This window comes from Azolla caroliniana, unplaced genomic scaffold, assembly GCF_043228905.1.
Source record: "Azolla caroliniana isolate FFs.n. ecotype wild unplaced genomic scaffold, voAzoCaro1.0.p SCAF_18, whole genome shotgun sequence".
Lineage (NCBI taxonomy): Eukaryota > Viridiplantae > Streptophyta > Polypodiopsida > Salviniales > Salviniaceae > Azolla > Azolla caroliniana.
In genome coordinates this window covers 6344949-6363321 of record NW_028230453.1, presented here as the reverse complement: position 1 = coordinate 6363321, position 18373 = coordinate 6344949, and the positions used below count along the sequence as shown (strand labels likewise).

Genomic DNA, 18373 nt, shown 5'->3' with positions numbered 1-18373 from the left:
ATGATTAATATCGTCATGCAATATCATAGATGATACAACGTTAGATTACAAGACAAGAATTATAACTTGGGAGGTTCACCTTGATTAAATGTCATGGTTGGTCTCACAACTAGCATTGGCAAGGTTGAGGAACTTGTAGCCCAAGAATTCTTAAACCACCAAACTTTTTAAAACATATTTATGATATCATGATTGAGGATGAGGCCGAAAACTTTGAGAATTCTCAATCCAATCATGTGTACAAGCGGATTTCCTAGCCATAAGTAGCTTGTAAGGTCACATGTCTAATTGTTATGTTCATGCAAACCGCAAAGAGCAATATGATTTTTCACATAGGTTAAGAACCTATACCACATGTCCCATCGTCTATGTTAACTTGGATTCTTTTTTGTCTCTTAAAGTTAAAATCCATAAAGGTGATCTAGTTATTTTTTTTACCGAAAGTGTGATTGTGCATGTACAGTCATCGTTTTCTTTACAAGCACAAGATCAAAGCATAAAAAAGATGAAGTTAAAAATTTCCTATCAAGTACATTTACAATTGCTCATAGAAGCTTTGGGGGAAAATCCACATTTAATTTGTCGAAGGGTTTTTCCCTATATTTTGTTGCTTGAATAAATGTTCTTTTCTTCAAGAATATTGTTTCATCAAATTGTCTTTGTTAAAAATATGAATTCCTCCTACCACCATTGTTACACGGTTTACTATTTGCATTTCAAAGTATGAAGTCTTCAAGTGGAATTTCGTCGCGATAAGCATTTGGATTTTATCTTCCACTTACATTCCATGTAGCTCAAAAGAATTTTACACCTAGAATGCTATTATCGTGTTTTACCAATCTTCAAGTGTTAGTCTTGTCAATATTTATTATGCACTTGGACCTCTCATGTCAGCTCCTTAACCTCTCATCACAAACACTTGGTTTCCACAATTGGCATTGATGAAGAAAATGAAGCTGGTAAAACCATCACAAAGTTGACCACCTTTTGTCATATAAACTCATATGTAAGTTTCAAACCTAATAGGAACCCAAAGATCATCAACACAAATCAAGAACAATTTTAATTGCACACTTCCTATTTTTCAATTTTTTTCGTTTAAAAACCTTTCAACGTGGTCACCTTATTTTCATCATTGATCCAATCCCCTAAATCACTTTTACAAGAAGAAGATGATGGAAACGAAGTTTCTACCACAATAATGTGTGTTTGCATCATCTGAAAAAAGAATTGTTTGCATTCAAGATACGATACTTGACCTTAGCGAATGGTGGGAAACCTCATTGTAAGGTATAATAATAATAAACCCACAATAATTTATTACAATGGAATGTCATTATACTTGTCTTACAACCAGAAAATATTCAATGAAGAGAGCAAATATATTCTCCTTTATGTCGTTTGATCCACATACATATTTCAAGAATGGTGAAGACTTCCCAAGTGAAAATGTATTCCAGTTGGATGTAATCAAAACATGACATTGATGAAATTAAAAAATACATGTAGGGTTCAAACCCTAATTGTTTGTCTTTTACCACTGTTGTCAAAAAAGCGATTCTACACTGGATCTCCTCTTTGAATTTGCACGTTGCATTAGCCGCAAGAGGGACTGGACTACCTCTGACATGGGTGGGCGGAACTCCATTTCCGTCTACGAAAGTTGTGAACATGAAAAACACACAATATGATCAAAATTTTATTGTTTCTGAGAAGCCTCCTTTGAAAGGAGGTATTGAGAAAGCCTTACATTTGTAGATGAAAAAATTGTTGTGCCTTTTGTTAAGAGAAGTAATTGGGCCTCCTTTTTGCAATAGTAGGTGAGCTTTTTTATTTAAAATGAATTAATGTCTTTATTGTGATTTTTACTCGTAAAAGTGACATGTTTTTCAGTATTTCAACACATTCTCAAAAAAAGGGCAGCAGATCACATCACATTTCATCACACATAATATGTTGTTCGCATTGCCTCACTAAGAGGGGGGGGGGGGGGACACTTTGCCCGTGTTGTCTTGAGGTTGGCCACATCAGGCTCTATTTTTCGAAAAGTTCAAATGCACATGATTGCAATGTTAAGGAGGTTCTAGATTTGGAAAGTTTTGAAAAGGCTAAACAGTAAATATCACAGAGTGGACCAAAACATCATGCACTTTTTAGCTACCTTTTCTTTTAAACAATAGGTTTCTAATGGTTGTTAATTCATCATTACATTCAGAAACAAAAGGCAATGCATCACATTTGAGCTATGCAAATAACATCTTGTTTTTGTGTCATTTTAAATACCCTCTCAAAGACCTCTGAAGGAACATATTATATTTATAGCTGAAGGCTGCATTACAAACCTGTACACAGAGGGAGATGATGTCGGCAAAACGTGACAGGGATTTGACATGATACATCCCATCTAAAGAAGGATCAACCAATGTTTCCAGTGCATCAATGTCGTGAAGTTGGGGTGCAGCCCAGCGTACTAATGATTGTTCTCCTCTTGACCTTGTGCTGTATATAGCCAGCCCAACGATAAATACCTTGCTCAATTTGTCTTTAAAACAAATGCAGTTGATTACCTGTCCAAAGGCTTTCGTCCAGTCAAAAGCTCGAGCATCACAACACCGAAACTATAAACATCACTCTGCCATGTGTACACTCCAGACATGGTGAACTCAAGGGCGTGATACCCAAATGAACCCTCAACCTTAAAACGAGAAACAAACAGCCCTGGTGTTAGTAAATTTGTGGTATTGCCTTTCAAAGAAGCATCCTATTCTTTTTGAAAACCTAGTTTGGAAATCGTTAAATCTACGGTATCCTTATTGCATAAAATTTCTCATGCAGCAGGAGTCTTTTATACTCTTATTTCCCTTTATGAAGGTCAAATCATACTTATGGATCTCCTTTATCAAATATTTATAGCTTATTATTAACTCCCAACCAATTCTTCTCACTCTTTAATTTGTTTTGCAAGTTTAAGTTATTGCATTTATAAACAACAGGCAATGCGTCATATTGTGCTTTGCACATAATGTTTTGTTTATTATGGCACTTAGTTTGAAGCGTCAAAGTATGATATCCACTTGGTCCAACCTCGAACTCTGAATCAGGTAATAATGCCTGCATCCAACAGCCTGAAAGATGAGGCTCCAACTCTTCACTGAGAAGAATATTGGAAGATGTCACATTTTTGTGAACCACAGCAGGTTTACGCACTTCATGAAGGTACCTAACCAATACATCAAGCATAAGCAAAGTATTAGAGTTTTCAACAAGAGTAGAGGTAGGGAAAAGCAAGTGGGATTCTTACTCCAGAGCTCGAGCTGTGCCTAAAGCAATCTTCACTCGTGTATTCCATGTAAGATCTCTTTTCCTGGCATCTTCCACGACATGAAGCATATCGAGTAAAGAACCTCTGTTGAAGTAATCATGAACAAGCAAGCGTTGGCCATGTTCACCACAATAACCCACCAACTCTGAGATATTAGAATGGCGGATGGCAGAAATACTTGATACAATCTCCATAAAGTCATCTTCTTTCTCAACCAAAGATATGCTGATTTTATTCACTGCCAAAATCTATATAGATGCACATAGTAAGTTCATTTGATAATGTCTACAGCATGAGAAACTCACATTAAAACAAAAAAACTACCTGTCCATTGGAGAATTCAGCCCTGTAAACATGACCTAGTGCACCTTCACTGAGAAGGTTATCTTCACTAAAGTTATCGGTGGCAAGTTGTAAGTCAGAAATAGAGTATGATATAGCAGAAATCTGATTTTTTTTTTTAAAGGATGATTTCCTAGAAACCCTTTCCAGTATGGATTCCTTGCGAGTCTCAGAGGGGGGTGGCTTTAGTACAGTGTCTATTGGTAAGAGACTAACCATGGATTCACTCCCTGCTCCAGCAAGTGTGAAAATAAATATGTGCATGGGGAAAATTGCGAAAAACAACGGAGAATCAAGCATCATGCATTTTTCTCTTAGTGGTGCCTCCATAATTTGTTTAAAAGAAACCAGAAGTTCTCTAATAGAGCTTCTATATTTCTCTAAGGATATAAAGAATTTCTATTTAAGGATGCATAAATTAGACAGGATTTTCTAAATTAATAGCTTGCCTGTGATTTGTTCATGAGATCCCCGTGATGGCAACAACGCTAGTACTTGATTCGGTGACTGGTTCTTCTCTTCATCATTGATAGAACTTCGAGGTTTCCAGATGAGAAACACTGCAATAAGGGTAATAACAGATACTCCTAAAAGACAAGCAATCACTATTCCAGCAATAGCTCCGACTGACATATCCGATGCATTGCCAGTTGCAGAAGTGTTTTGTAGAGAAGTGCTTTGGGAATTGCTTTTGGTTGGACTAGGAGGAGGTGGTGTAAATGGAGGTGGTGGTGGAGCTGGAGATGTGCTAAATGAATTCCCATCATATCTAGGTTTGAGAAAAACATTAAGGGCATTGCCTTGAATTTTAGATGTAGTGAGATCATTAAAATGAATTAAACGAACATTAGGGCTTTAGAGAAGTCACAAACTTTAAATTTGGAATAGAACTGAACGAAGCTGGGATCCAACCAGTAAAATTATTGTGTTCAATATTCCTGACCAACAAATGATGCATGTCAGAGTTCATTATCACATCAAGTAAACCCAATACATAAAAGAAATCACAAACTCTAGATAGCATGTCTGCTTTCTCCTGAGGCATTAAATAATATTTGGGCTACAAAAAACATAAGCATTCACTGCGACTATAGTGCACGTGTAGATGTGTGCACCACATTGCGATGATAGAACAGTGATTTTTCACATTTGATAAGTTGCGCTTATAAGTAGTAACTTACAAATCCTGAAGGTTCAGATTGGCTAAAACATCCAAAGATCCTGTAAACTCGTTGTATTGCAAATACCTATGCATGTATAAAGTGGCTTCTCTGAATTAGAAACAAGTTTCGAAATATGCAGAACATACATAAACTATAAAGAAGAAGAATTGGCAAGACCCACAAGGTATTAAGGTTGTACAGCATTGAAATGGATTGGGGCAACTGACTGGATATAGTGTTGAAAGATAAGTCACTGCAACAACACAGAAGACCCAAAAAATGGAAAATTAGAGTGCATTTAAATTAACATTTATAAAAAGGATGAACCTCCATACTTTCTATTAGATATTATCACGCTGAAACTTCAAGTTTGATCTTAGCATAAGCTGTTTAAAGTTCTACACAGGTAGAGCTCATCCAACAAGATTGAGCAAAAACTTGCTAGAATGTATTGTATGTAGCCCTTAGAGGAGCATAACCAACAAGATTGGGCAGAAACTTGCTTGAATGTATTGCATGTAGCCCTTATGACCACTTACAGAATAGACAAGTTTCCAAGGTTTGAGAACATATCTGGAAGGCTTCCAGATAAAGAATTGTTTCCAAAAGATCTGCAATAATTTTGTATTTACGTTATTCGAGTATGCATGAAAAGATGATGAAACCTCACGTCATGGGTACGTATCACTAACTCGAAACTTACAAGTAAACCAAGCTGGTCAAAGAAGATATCGTGCTCGGCAGACTTCCTTGAAAGCTATTATATGCTATATTTCTGCACAATTTGTAAATCAGTGGAGGTGAAATTCGAGAAATTCGAGAGAATCTTCTAGAAAGCTAGAAGGAATCTTTCCTACATAATGAGATAAGAGAGCATACAAACTCTGAAGACTCGTTGGTAATGCACTACTTCCAGAAAATTGATTGTGGCTAATATCCCTGCAACAGTTCCCCGTTGAGAATCGACATGCAACATTGAAAACAAAATTGAATCTATGCACTGCTATGAAAAGTATCGAGATAAATTACAGTGATGTAAGAGACGAAAACTTGCTCAAGTCGTTGAGCCAACCGGAGAGCCCAAGACCAGAAAGATTGCTGCAGATAAAAAAGAAAACATCATTATAGTTTCCAGGCAGATAAAGACCTTGCTCAAACACAGTAGGTATTCAGTAACAGTATCAAACCTAAGACCAACATCATTAAATTACCAAATGCACCTATTGCAATAATGTGGATAAAGACAATGATGAAATACACACCAAGTATCTGAGAACAATATTGAACTAAAGAAATCATCATCAATAACCGGATGCATTATCGGTAGCTAGGCTGTAGATGAAGACCTTAATGATAAATGGACAAATCACCATTATCAAGTATAGGAACAACTAAATTGCATCTACAAGTGTGATTTGAAGAAAGACCTCAATGTAACCAATACAAAAAGTATGCAGTCACACAATCAAACCTTACATTCCTGTGACCGCAGGTCCGGTACATTGGATCCCTTTCCACGCATTAGCACAAGGATCAGCACCGTTGGAAAAGTCCCACCCAGTCAGTGCAGACACGGGATTCACTGAATAATACAAAGATTGCAAAGCTTGTACTGTGGACAAAAGTGAGCACTTCATTAGTACATATATACATGTGGGATTTGAAGGTTCAAAACTCTATTCCTACGCTTACAAGCCATAGACCCAACTGGTGTGAAGTGCATTAGCGGTGAGCATTCATCGGTATTAGTGAGCGGTTACTGTCATTGAATGAACTTGTGCATAACATATAATCATCACATGAATCTACTAGAAAAACAAGCAGTTTGTAAGTCTTTGAAAGAGGGGGAACAGAATAAAGCTGACCATCATCGGAGTTCGTTGCCGCCATAGCCTCATTGAGGAGGAGGAAGAGGAGGAGGAATTTAAGAGATGGCATTATCCATTCCATTGTGTATCTTGCTCACGAATAGGAATGAATTGAACAGGAGGGAGGATAACTGGAGAAGAATGGAAGTCAGGGGAAATGTATCTGAACAAATATGTGGGGCAACAGAACAGCGCTGCGGACAGCTGGAGGTGCGCCATTGCTCTGAGAGAGAGAGAAGAAGAAGAAGAAGAAGAAGAAGAAGAAGATCCTTGATCTATTTTCTAAGCTATTCTTCCCACATTCGCCAACACGTTCTCTGGGGGTTTTTTTCTTTTTTTTCTTCACATGGGCCCTGCTGCTGCTGCTCCTCCTCCACCTCGATCGATCGAACAGAACAGAACAGAAAGTCTAATGGCAGGAAACTCTCTCTGTTTTCAGGGGAGGGGGGGCTTCGATCCCTTCCCAGATTTGAACTCGAGACCTCAATCAAGTTCATGAGAAAACACCTTTTTCTTCTCTTCCTTTCTTTTTTAACTCTTCAAGAGTTTGGGGGTTTTTCTCCAAAAGGACTATCAAAAGGTTGTGTTTTCATGAACTAAGTAACGTACTCCGCACTTTGGATTCGTATATCGGAAGCCCGTCTCGATGTCACTCACATTAATTACCATTCCGCACTTTGGATCCGAGTGTCCAAAGCCTTGTCTCAATGGCACATAGAAGATTGCATACATATATGTCCATATATGAGAAGTCTTTGATCCTTTCACAGACATTAGTGGCGTGCGTATATAACTAGATTTTAGTGACACGTGTCGGTTTTGTCTGATGCAAATTGTTGATGCAAACTCGTCCTCGAAACTCATTATCCACCCATATGTTTTTTAATAATGATCTTCTTTTGCATAATTTCTACGATGCATTGATTCTCTTTGTAAGTCTATTGTTGACATATAGATATTGTTGATGGTGTGTCTCCCCCCCCCCCCCACCCCCCCTCAATGTAGAGTGTGTCACCGTCAAAGGAATAATCATTTTCATATGCATCCATTTTTCAACTCAACAAATAGAAGAATCTTCTTCTAGATTTTTCATGAAAATCTTTATAGGAAGCTCAAAAACTTCATGGTTTGAGCGTGCCTCACGATTATTCATTCTACCGTGCCACCATACTTATCATTTTTCAATACAATATCAAGTTTCCGATGTAAAGCCAATTCAATGGCATCACGAGCGGGGCCAATGGAGCTGAAAGACAACAATTAGCCTTCATCCAACAATGATCTTCCTCTCCCTTTGTGGGCCTCCACATAAGATGGAACTATAGAGTCCCTTCGAGGATTTGTATATAACATTCTCAACTGTAAAATTTTATAACTAATGGAAGGAGTTTTATTTTTGGAAAAAGAAACAAAAGCATATGGGGGGGTTAAGATTATGGGATGATTACATTAACAAAAGCATATTGTTGTAAATGGTATCATAGTAATATATTTGATTGGGAAGCACTTGATGATTAGTTTTTTTTCTATACCTTGCTTGAGGTTTTCCCCTCTTATTTTGCTCAATTATCTTGAGAATGACTGTAGGTAGGGTGTAAGAGGTCACAAATTTATATAGATGATAATTCATATGTATGTGACGAAATTCTTTTAATCCAAAGGCATCCTAATTTTCCAAATCCATAGCAATTGGTAGTGTTTTTGCTTCTTATTATAGTTTTGATCAAAATTGGTGCGATTGACAAGGCAATTACAAAAGGGGTATTCCATGATTCTACACACAGTTTTTATAAAAATTTGAAGGCAATATTCAATGAAGCTTGGAAGGTCATTATTGATGTCTAGGAATGTAACGATGCTAGCAGCTCAAAAACATCAGACTAATTGGGGTGTTTCAACTTTGCAGTTCAAAACCTATTGGAAGATGGATTTAGTCTTTTAAGGGGCCCACTAAATTTATTGTTTTTAGATGGCTATTAGTGCATGTAATTGAAAGGGAATGTAGCACCTAATCTCAAGCAATGTGGCTTTTGCTATGCAACTCAGCAAACTACCAAGCATGCCCTCTAGGCTTGTCCCTTGGCTCAGCAAGTATGGAATAATGTCCTTTCTTTATTCCTAACAATCAATGTTGGTTGCTTGTTCTCGTGGAAAGCAGTGGCGTGGGGAGTTTTACATTCCAACTTGATGTTGTATGAGGCAGACGATATTCACGAGGCCATGACGATACACAATAGGAGATTGATATTAGTTAGTTTGTTTTAGTAACCTCGAAAGCATGTGAGATCTATCCATGTTTGGAAAACACTGACTACGATAACGTTATGGGTATTATGGAAATGTACATGTAGTTGGCTTTATGATGCTACAAATCTTGGTCCTTCATATGTATTGCTCGAGATATGGGAGAAACTACTTATAGTAGTCTGTGGGCAGTATGATAATATATATGGTTCTCAAGAAAATGTTCATAAGAGAAGGATGCAACTCCTTCACTTATGGAGGAAGTTGCCCCTCTTTGTAGTGTCAAATCAAGGGCCTCAATGGAAACTGTCGACTTCCATGGACCCTTTCTTGAATATCAATACGCCACGGTAATGTACCATATCAAGTTTCAACACCCCTTTGTAAGTTGTATTTGTATGTACAAGTTTTGGTGTACATACAATGTCTTTTATTCTACGTTGTAAGTAAGCCTTTGGGTAGAAAACTTCAAGTTGTAGCCTTCAAACGTTTTTAATACTATTGAAGAAAACCTTTTAAGGAAAAAAAAATAAAAAAATAAAAATTGGAAGGTCGTGATGGAGAAAATATTATATTTTTCTCACTAAGAAAGTAGAAAGTCAAATGCTACAACTTAAAAAAGAGGGAGAAATGATTCACAACAAAAAAAAATTAGAAGAAAATATTAGGATGGCTTAAAATTTCTTTTACGGCTATTTTGAGGGTCTATTCCAGCCCTACTATATAAAATCCATTAATATCTTGACATTTGATATCAGATATTGCTTGGATGTATCACGTAAGTATCTATTGGGCTCTTCGATAATATCATAAAACGAAATTATAGGACTTTGGCATTTATGATCATGTCCACTACATTAGTGTGTGGAGTAGTTTTGTAAACCATATTGTAACATATGAATAATGAAGCTATCACATCAATGACGATGAGGAATATTAAATGTATAAATTGGAAAAATATCTTAGTTGGTGATATATGGAAGTTCAAACAAAGCATTAGTTCCAAACACACCAAAAATCAAATCAACCTTACACCTCAAATTCTCCTCCAAGTAGTGATTCCATAATTTGTTACAGGTAATAGTCTATAGATACCTTAGGCATAGTACCATGGTGCATAAAATGCGGGCACAAATTTTTGAAGCCAACAATGCATTAGATGTTTTTTTTTTCCAAAATAAAAAACTCATTACATTAGTTATAAAAGTTTATAGTCAGGAATGTTATATACATACCACAGACGAGCCTCGATAGTTCCATCTTATGTGGAGGCCCATTGATTCAAGGAAGGGAGAGAACAACCATTGCTAAATGAAGAGTAAGTGTTGTCTTTCAGCTCATTTGGATCTCCTAGTGATGCCATCATATTGGCTCTTTTGTGTGGTTACAATTTCGCTCCATATCTCTTGCAATAGCGTTACCCGGTGAACAATTTGATTGAAGAAGACCCACCTACAACGATGTTCCTTGACCTAGTGAATATCCCATATTATTTGATGTCTACTTATTTAGCAAGAGTTGATTATTTGTTACCACGAGCTCTAACCAACGAGAAGGGTTGAGTGCAATCATTATTTGGTAATTGCGTAGATCCCAAGTTACCCTTTGCAACCATAGACAAATGCCAATATTGTTGGTTCGACAAATAATTTTAAGAAGAGAGGTTTTTGTTCCATTCTAAGCATATGATGTTTAGTTATTTTTAGAAATTCATAGGTATCATGCGTAGGATAAATGAAAGTGATGTACGTTCCAACTGTAATATTATCAACTTGTAGCATAGGATTTAATTCATCTTTGCAATATTTGTTATGGCTAGTTTACAATGAATGATGGGCATGTCATACCGCAACTCAAGTTGTGTATATATTTTGATAGTAACTAAATAAATCACAAAAGAATAACAGACAAAGCCCTTGATACATCCATTGTGCACTCTCTCTTCCCATATACACTAAAATATGTGTGCATGGGCACACTTGCGTGTGTCGAGTGCACATGCATGCACACACACACATCTCCATACAACCAATTACCGACATACAAGAAAACATTCATTGTATATTAGTAAAAAATGTAATGGTAAAGAAATCATTGTCTTCACTATGATAATCTATATTATCAATGAACTATTGAGCATGGACATCATAACACAAGATATTGTGCCTTGAAAAGATCTTAACCCTAATATGCACTCCACAATGACGAGTATTGGAATAAAAGGTATGTCATTCATTGATATTCACAAAGATGAGTATTAGGGCCAAGAAAATTGAAGAATGCACACATTAGCTCGAATCTCTTGCCCTTACCTATTGCATGAGCAAAATTTCCACAATTTATCTTTAAATAGTATGGTGGCTCAAATTAATCAACCCGTGCTACATATGTCCAACCACATCCTTTGTCATATATTAAAACATAACATTTGACGAAATAAATAGTTCCAAACTAGCATGGATACAATAACTTTTCCGCTCCATTTTTAATAGTTGTAGAATTTTTATGCAAAAAAAAATAAAAATAGTTGTAGAATTAATCCTAAGGGTGTCTAGACATATGCACCTTCCAATTTTCTGCCCATTACACCATTCTAACCAAGGTGGGCATTTTGGCCCAACATCATCCTTGATGACATCTTTGTGGCATGATTTTATCTGGAAAATATACCATTTGCCTATAGGTCAAAGAGATTGACAGAGAGATCTTATTATTGTCTTCAGAGGTCAAATATGACCTATGAGACAAAAAACTTTACGTTTCATGTAATACACGTTTAAGTGAGTGGTGATTCTTGATGTTCAAGAACTCTTGATGCATCATGAAGCAAGCAAGTGTTTTGCATACCATTGTCTAAAACATTTCCCATATCTCGCATCTAATTTGAATTATTATTTTTTGCCTTTTGTGTCTTCTGGAATTTTTTGATCCTTAACCATGTGTTCAATAAGCCTTTCCATGGTCATGATCTCAATAAGAAGTGATCCTATCTCAAGAAGTAGGAAGGTGTATGATGTTTGTTTCTTGACTTTGGAGAAACTTTGTAAGAAAATGTTTTTGGGCATTTTCAAACTCCATCCAAGTGGAGTTAGGGATGCTACATCCTTATACTTCCATCCCATAGAGAAGCACTAGAGTCACCAAAGTGTCAAAAATATATTTCTTGATGAGCCAACACTTCATTTCTCTGTGTTTGCATGAGTAGAGAGAGAGTTATAATTATAAATTGCATAATCCATGAGGAGGTCAAATTGACCGCATTCTAACCTATGAGACAAGAATAATCATCAACATTCTGTATGGGCACCTTTCCTAAGGGGATAATTACTTTTTAATAAAAATCTTTTTGAAAAAAATAACGAACCCATTATGCACTCAAACCTTTAAGTTGTGCTTCACGCATTGCTCTTAATTATCACCCCTAGGGAACACGTCTTCATACATAATTTTCGTGAATGTCATTATATGTTGTGCATATGAAAAGTAAGCGAGATTTGTCATCCATGACACTACCTCAATGCTTAACTTATGCAAGTTTGAAGAAGTGTAAGGGCTCCAAGGAACCTAAGTTCGATGGAGGTTTTGGTATTCTTCCGATGTAGTAGATCCACGATTCAAGGTTTGAGATAGATATGTAGATAGATTATATGAGTTTCCTCAAATGTCAAATAATGGCATGTGAGACCAAAAGTGACATTCAATGTTCAAATTGTTTGCTAATGCATGTTACAAGAGAGAGTGTCCACTGTGTATGAGAGAGATCTGTATAGGGATAACATTGAGTATGACAACGTGGGGGAAACAAACTCAAATGTGATCAAAGGTGGTGCATTTTAAAATAATGTGATATGCATACTTGTGAACTTGTTTAGAGGAAAATGTGCATAATCAACAAGTTTCCCTACATGTGCCCTAGTACGTTAACCTCACATTAAAGAAAATGTGAGCTAAGTTGTATAGAGGCCACTTGGTCTAAAGAGTAAACAAAGGGACGATGAATGGGTGAGACCAATTTTCTTGTTCGTAGAAGAGATGATGGATGTTGTAGTTCAATGCAACATGTGTAATATAATATGTGAAATGTGAACCTCCATACCTCTCCCAAACTTGTGATAAATTGGTGTTGCAAAAAAGCCTCATGCATATAGGAATCTATTAATGCATCATGAAGAAATTGCCATGCATCTCATATTCCAATTCATTTGTTCATAGCTTGCATCCATTTAGAACTCAAAACTTTGCTTTTGTATGTTTGAATTATTTCCCTTTACTCCCATGTAATTTTAGGTAAGTCAATGTGATGGGTTCTTTTTGAACCTTAAGCTTGTACTTAATCATCCTTTTATTGTCACATAAATTTGCAGATTTTTGTGCACACTAGGTGAAACCTTTAGTTTCCATAGAGAGGATAAAGGAGAAGATTGTAGTACTTAGACAAAGATTGAACATTTACTTAGTCAAAATAAATGTTGGATTCTATAGAAATGAAATGACGACTCTTGGATTATATTCTTGATAACTTCACTCACAGTAATAGAGGTCGATTGCTACCCTTATCCCATTGTTATCAAGTGCATACAAAATTCATCCTACCATCCTTAGATTCCAATGCATGTTTCCTACCATCACTAGTCAATCCTTTGCTCGATTGACCATTTACGAAATTTAGTTGGATTTAACCACAATGCACATCCTATGTTGAAAAGATCATGATTCAACGCCCATGACCTCAGTGGGAACTTGGAAGTAACCTAGTCTCAAGAAGTAGGAGACTCTAAGGCATTTGTCCTTTGACTTTCAAATAAACTTCATAAGAGAATGCTTTTGAAAATTTTCCAACTTTGTTCAAGTGGAATTACAAATGCTACCACCCCACACTTCAGGCTCATTGAGAAGAATTAGTGTCATCCAAGTGTCAAACATATATGTCTTGATAACCCAATATTTGATTTCTCCCTCATTGTATATGCCCTCAAATGCATAGTAATGCCCTCTTTCTTTACTTAGACCCAATGAGTAGTGCACTCATTCCATTTATGATTGGGAAGAATCTCAAGCCCATTATATTAAAGCTTTCTACTATACACAATGGATGGTCTATTATGATGAGGCATGCATGGACTTCGAGTTTATTACAATGAAAACACATGTTAAACAAGAATGATACGCCTTATAAAACAATCCATTAAAATGGAAGCTTAGAGTTTATTATGGTGAAAACACTTAATACATAAAAATGACATCCACTTAAAAACACTCATAAGGTTTATACATATTACAAGGTTCTAAATAGGTAGCAATTATAGGATGTACCAATTGTTTACGATACCCTTTCAGACATCAAATATATAATTCTAGTTTGAATGATGAAAACCTTAGACCAATGATGGAGTTCCTTCTTGAATGGCTAATTAGCCACACTACCCAAAATACCTCAATAATAATACATGATTGTCTCTTATAAGACCACTTTCTGTCCATCTGACATGAACAAATCGTCCCCATTGAAGCACACAATACAAAAAAAAATTGGCAATGAGAATTGTTGGTTGAAGTAGGGGGTAATATGGAAGTCACAAATTGAATCAAGAATCATGATTTAGTTAATAACCACCGAAATTAAGAAAGAGGAGGAGAAGGAATGGAAGCATGAGTGTGATTAGACTATGGAAGGTGTTGCGGCGTGCTGCATTGGGCAAGACAGGGTATTGGTCGGGCGAGGGAAGGACACATGAATCGCCATTGAAGTAGACCTTGTGAGGGAAAGCCCACCCTTCCTTGAAGGAGAAGGCGTCTGCATCTTTTTGGAAGAGAATCTCTGATTGCACATTCCCATCTGGGCCTGCTTGGTTCAACAAATCATTGAAGTACTTGATCCCCCAAAACATACCTGTGTCATCTGCATTTTACAAAACCTTGCATGGTTTAAAGATGCCTAACCTTGAGTTTTTTGACATGCCAATCAAAAGTAGACATAGGAAACTCAATGACTTATTGAGACTTTCCATGGCATAATAATAATACATCAACTCATATACTTAACTTTGATACCACTATTATTAATAGTTAGAAGAAATTTTTAACTTACTTATGGAACCACCATATGGACTGAGACCCTCGTATGCGAAACTAAATGACTCTGTCAAATTGTTGAGATTCGGGTGCTGGACAACCATGTTCCATTGTGAGTAGTTCATGGCGTAGTTGCGATTGGTGATTGCAATCTTCACGCGCCAATATGCCTTGTAGTTCTGTTTGACATGCCAATGGATTCGGATCGGGCACATATCTTGTGTGCAATGTAATATTGGCGTGATGGGTCGTGGTGCTAGCCCAGTGTTCGATGCCACTACTCCTTTTGGAGGAGACATTCTTGCAAAACGGAAAAAAATTGTATTTTGTTATAAGCCTCTATTGAATCTTTTATTTGTTGCGAAAGTGTTAAGTTATGATGCCCTTGTGAACTTTGGTAGGTGTCCAAGTATATTAATGTAAAACAATAATGAATGTGGAATGTGGTGCTTTAATATTGAGGGAGAATTTGCGTAACTAGTCGCGTGGTAGTGTAATGCAGTCCACAAGTACAAGACTTCAATGTCTCCTTAGTGACAAAATAGGTGGCTTGAACTTTTATTTTATCTCTCTACATACCTTAGTATTCATAAGATACTTGTTTTACTACTATTCTAACTTCACATATTTTGATCTATAAAGGTCGAGGGGAAAACACTTACTGTAAACATCCTCCTGTAGTGCTACTATTCTTCTCACATGCACACGCACATGTGGGGCAAGGAACAATCGTCTCGTTGTAGAAAGACGAGAAGGAAACACAACATGAGGGTGTTCTTTGGGCAAGGAATTGCGAGTAGGTACAAGTAACGTTCCAAGTCACTGCAAAACAATTTCATGTCAAAAGAGATAACATACATTTCCTTTGGAATGGCCTATACATATCTAGGCATCCTCACATATGTTTTAGAGAATATAAACAACCACAATACTCCTACACTAGTATAGACACATGCACCAACACACACACACACACACACACACACACATGTAGTGGACATTCCTAGCCCATCTAGGTGCTTGTTTACAGAAATGTGCACACGTGAACATAAACAACATTTTACTCCAATGTAGAGAGAGCGAGAATGGTACTAACTTTGGGCTTGTGTTGTGCGTCGACCATCCGTGGTGAGGAACTTAGATGGGGGAACCTTCTTCGCAGGTCCGCATGTGTACCCGGGTCCTGGGGTCATTAGCGTGAAGTTCTTGGGGAGTTTGACCGTGATGTTGCTAGTACCTGAATTCCCGACACTAACTTGGAAGGCCGCAACTGCGCTTGCGGGATCTTGCACCCAACTGTTGAGCACACCACCTTTACAACAATTGCTGATTTGTTGGTTGTAAGGGACACCCGGAAGTAGGTCGACAATGGTCGGGTTGCGCATACAAGAATGTGGTATGGCAGCCTTGAACTTGGAGCAATCACCTTGAAGTGTTGCTTGGCCACCTACCATACCCCATATGATCTCCTTAGATGCCCACGACCATCCCATCACCCATCCCGGTGCTTGTATATGTCGGAACTTTTGGAAGTTGTACATCGTCACCACCGCCTAACAATAACATACGATGATGTCCGTTCAAAACCATGACTTAAATAAGATTAGCCCGATATTTACAAACATTGTTGCACACGTGGTCCTAACACATTTATCCATGCTAACTATAGAGTCTAATTTGTCCTTATGTTCATCTACTTTAATATGTTCCCCTATGTTCCCTTCCCCCATGAGAGTCTACATGCTAAAAAACAAAGTAGGTACTACTAATCCTTAAGCTTTTCTAAGTTAGATATGTTCATCATAACTATTCCCCCCCCCCCCCCCTTATGCGTTACAAGCTGTAATTAGCCAAACTTCACTAGAAGGTTATAATAATCTTGGCAAGATCTCTGCGAAATGTTGATCATAACCAAGGGTCAGGGAGGCTAGAGGGAACAAAGGGTCAAGGACTCCGAAGAAGCCATTAAGAAGACATAGATTAACAATTGTGAAGAAGCAATTAAGAATAGATAGATTAACAATTGAGTCCAAGACCCAGCATTAAGATAGATAGACACACACACACACATACACACATTAAAAGAATCAAAGGAACACATTTGCCACACACACACACACACACACACACAACTTAGCAAAATCGAAGCTCAAACAAGTTTACACATGCCGACACACGAAGAAGAAGAGCAATAACAAGAATTAGATGCATTTATCAGTGTCCGGTAGATCTAGTGGCGGTATCGTAGATCTAGTGGCCACCACCAATCCGGCACATTCATGTGCATGAATATAAAGATTTGTTTCTTACTTACCACATAGCCGTCCCCGGTCCACGACATAACATCCCACTTGATTGTGATGTTCCCATTGGGATCCAACGGATCGTATGCATCTGCGAGATCATTGGAATGTTTAAGATGTGTAAGTCTAGTTATACATGAAATAATGGCTCATATAACATCTACATTAATGCCCTTTTTGAGCACACAATTCATCCACAAATTACCATAGCCATGGCATTCTCATTCTTTCATTAACTACAGAAGAAGAAGAAGAAGAACGGATAATAATAAGAAGAAGACGCAGAAACTTTATGGTAGTTAAAAATAGTTGCGAAATTAAGCAAAAATGATGATTATGATGGTAATTAAGAACCAGTAAATCAGCTGCAGATCGCACAGTTGAGGTTGAGCTTAGCATTTTTACCTGATAGAGATACTGAAGCTAAAGCTATGGAAAGGAAGAGGATGAGGGAAATGGCAGATTTAGGGGACATGGCGATCAGAATGAGAGCAAAAACCTAGAATGATATAATAGATAATGTTACAGATCAGACAATGTGGGGAGGAACTGAGTTAAACGGATGTAGCCAGGTTTCGTTATGGCAGATCTGATCGATGGAAGTGTGCTGCGGAAGTTTGAGGGGATCTGATCAGAATTGGAGGAGGAGGAGGAGGAGGAGGAGGAGCGAACAGAATGGGGTGAAGCCAATTTCCATGGAAAAAAGCTTGAGAGGAAGCGAAGCCAAAGAAAAAACAGAGCAGACTTGAAAACGATGGCTCAACTTTTTCGGTTCTGTGGCTTGGGGGGGGGCAGGGCACTGTGATGACGTGGCAAGATCCGAGCATTGACAGCTCAGCGCACGCCCCTGCACGGATGTGCACTCTCCACTTTCCCTACTATTATTGCTACCACCACACTCCATTCCTAACCAAATAAATAAATAAACAAACAAACAAATAAATAAACACATACATACATAAATATATAAATGCGTAAAAAAAGTAAAACAATTAATCAAATAAAATAAAATAAATAAATAAATAGAAAAAATAATTTGTGTCTTCTTCTTCCTCCTTC

The 18373-nt window shown here is 37.3% G+C and overlaps 2 protein-coding genes across 2 annotated transcripts; both read right to left on the bottom strand.

Annotated features, from left to right (window-relative positions):
- Window positions 1-1267: 1267 nt before the first annotated feature.
- Window positions 1268-7102, bottom strand: LOC147852270 (protein STRUBBELIG-RECEPTOR FAMILY 6-like). The gene is made up of 16 exons (XM_087333964.1): window positions 6693-7102; window positions 6304-6439; window positions 5857-5925; window positions 5707-5766; window positions 5531-5602; window positions 5367-5438; window positions 5009-5080; window positions 4846-4911; window positions 4537-4602; window positions 4114-4433; window positions 3647-3897; window positions 3302-3570; window positions 3085-3220; window positions 2568-2695; window positions 2343-2499; window positions 1268-1654 (listed from the first exon to the last, which is right to left on the bottom strand). Exons 1-16 carry the CDS (start codon window positions 6775-6777, stop codon window positions 1547-1549), a joined length of 2067 nt encoding a protein of 688 aa, XP_087190090.1. The 5' UTR covers window positions 6778-7102; the 3' UTR covers window positions 1268-1546.
- Window positions 7103-14124: 7022 nt separating this feature from the next.
- On the bottom strand, window positions 14125-17854 carry LOC147852269 (protein COBRA-like). Its single transcript, XM_087334382.1, has 6 exons — window positions 17720-17854; window positions 17326-17405; window positions 16108-16564; window positions 15674-15833; window positions 15028-15311; window positions 14125-14838 (listed from the first exon to the last, which is right to left on the bottom strand). The coding sequence occupies exons 1-6, from the start codon at window positions 17787-17789 to the stop codon at window positions 14543-14545; spliced, it is 1347 nt and encodes a 448-aa protein (XP_087190508.1). The 5' UTR covers window positions 17790-17854; the 3' UTR covers window positions 14125-14542.
- Between the last annotated feature and the right edge of the window lie 519 nt (window positions 17855-18373).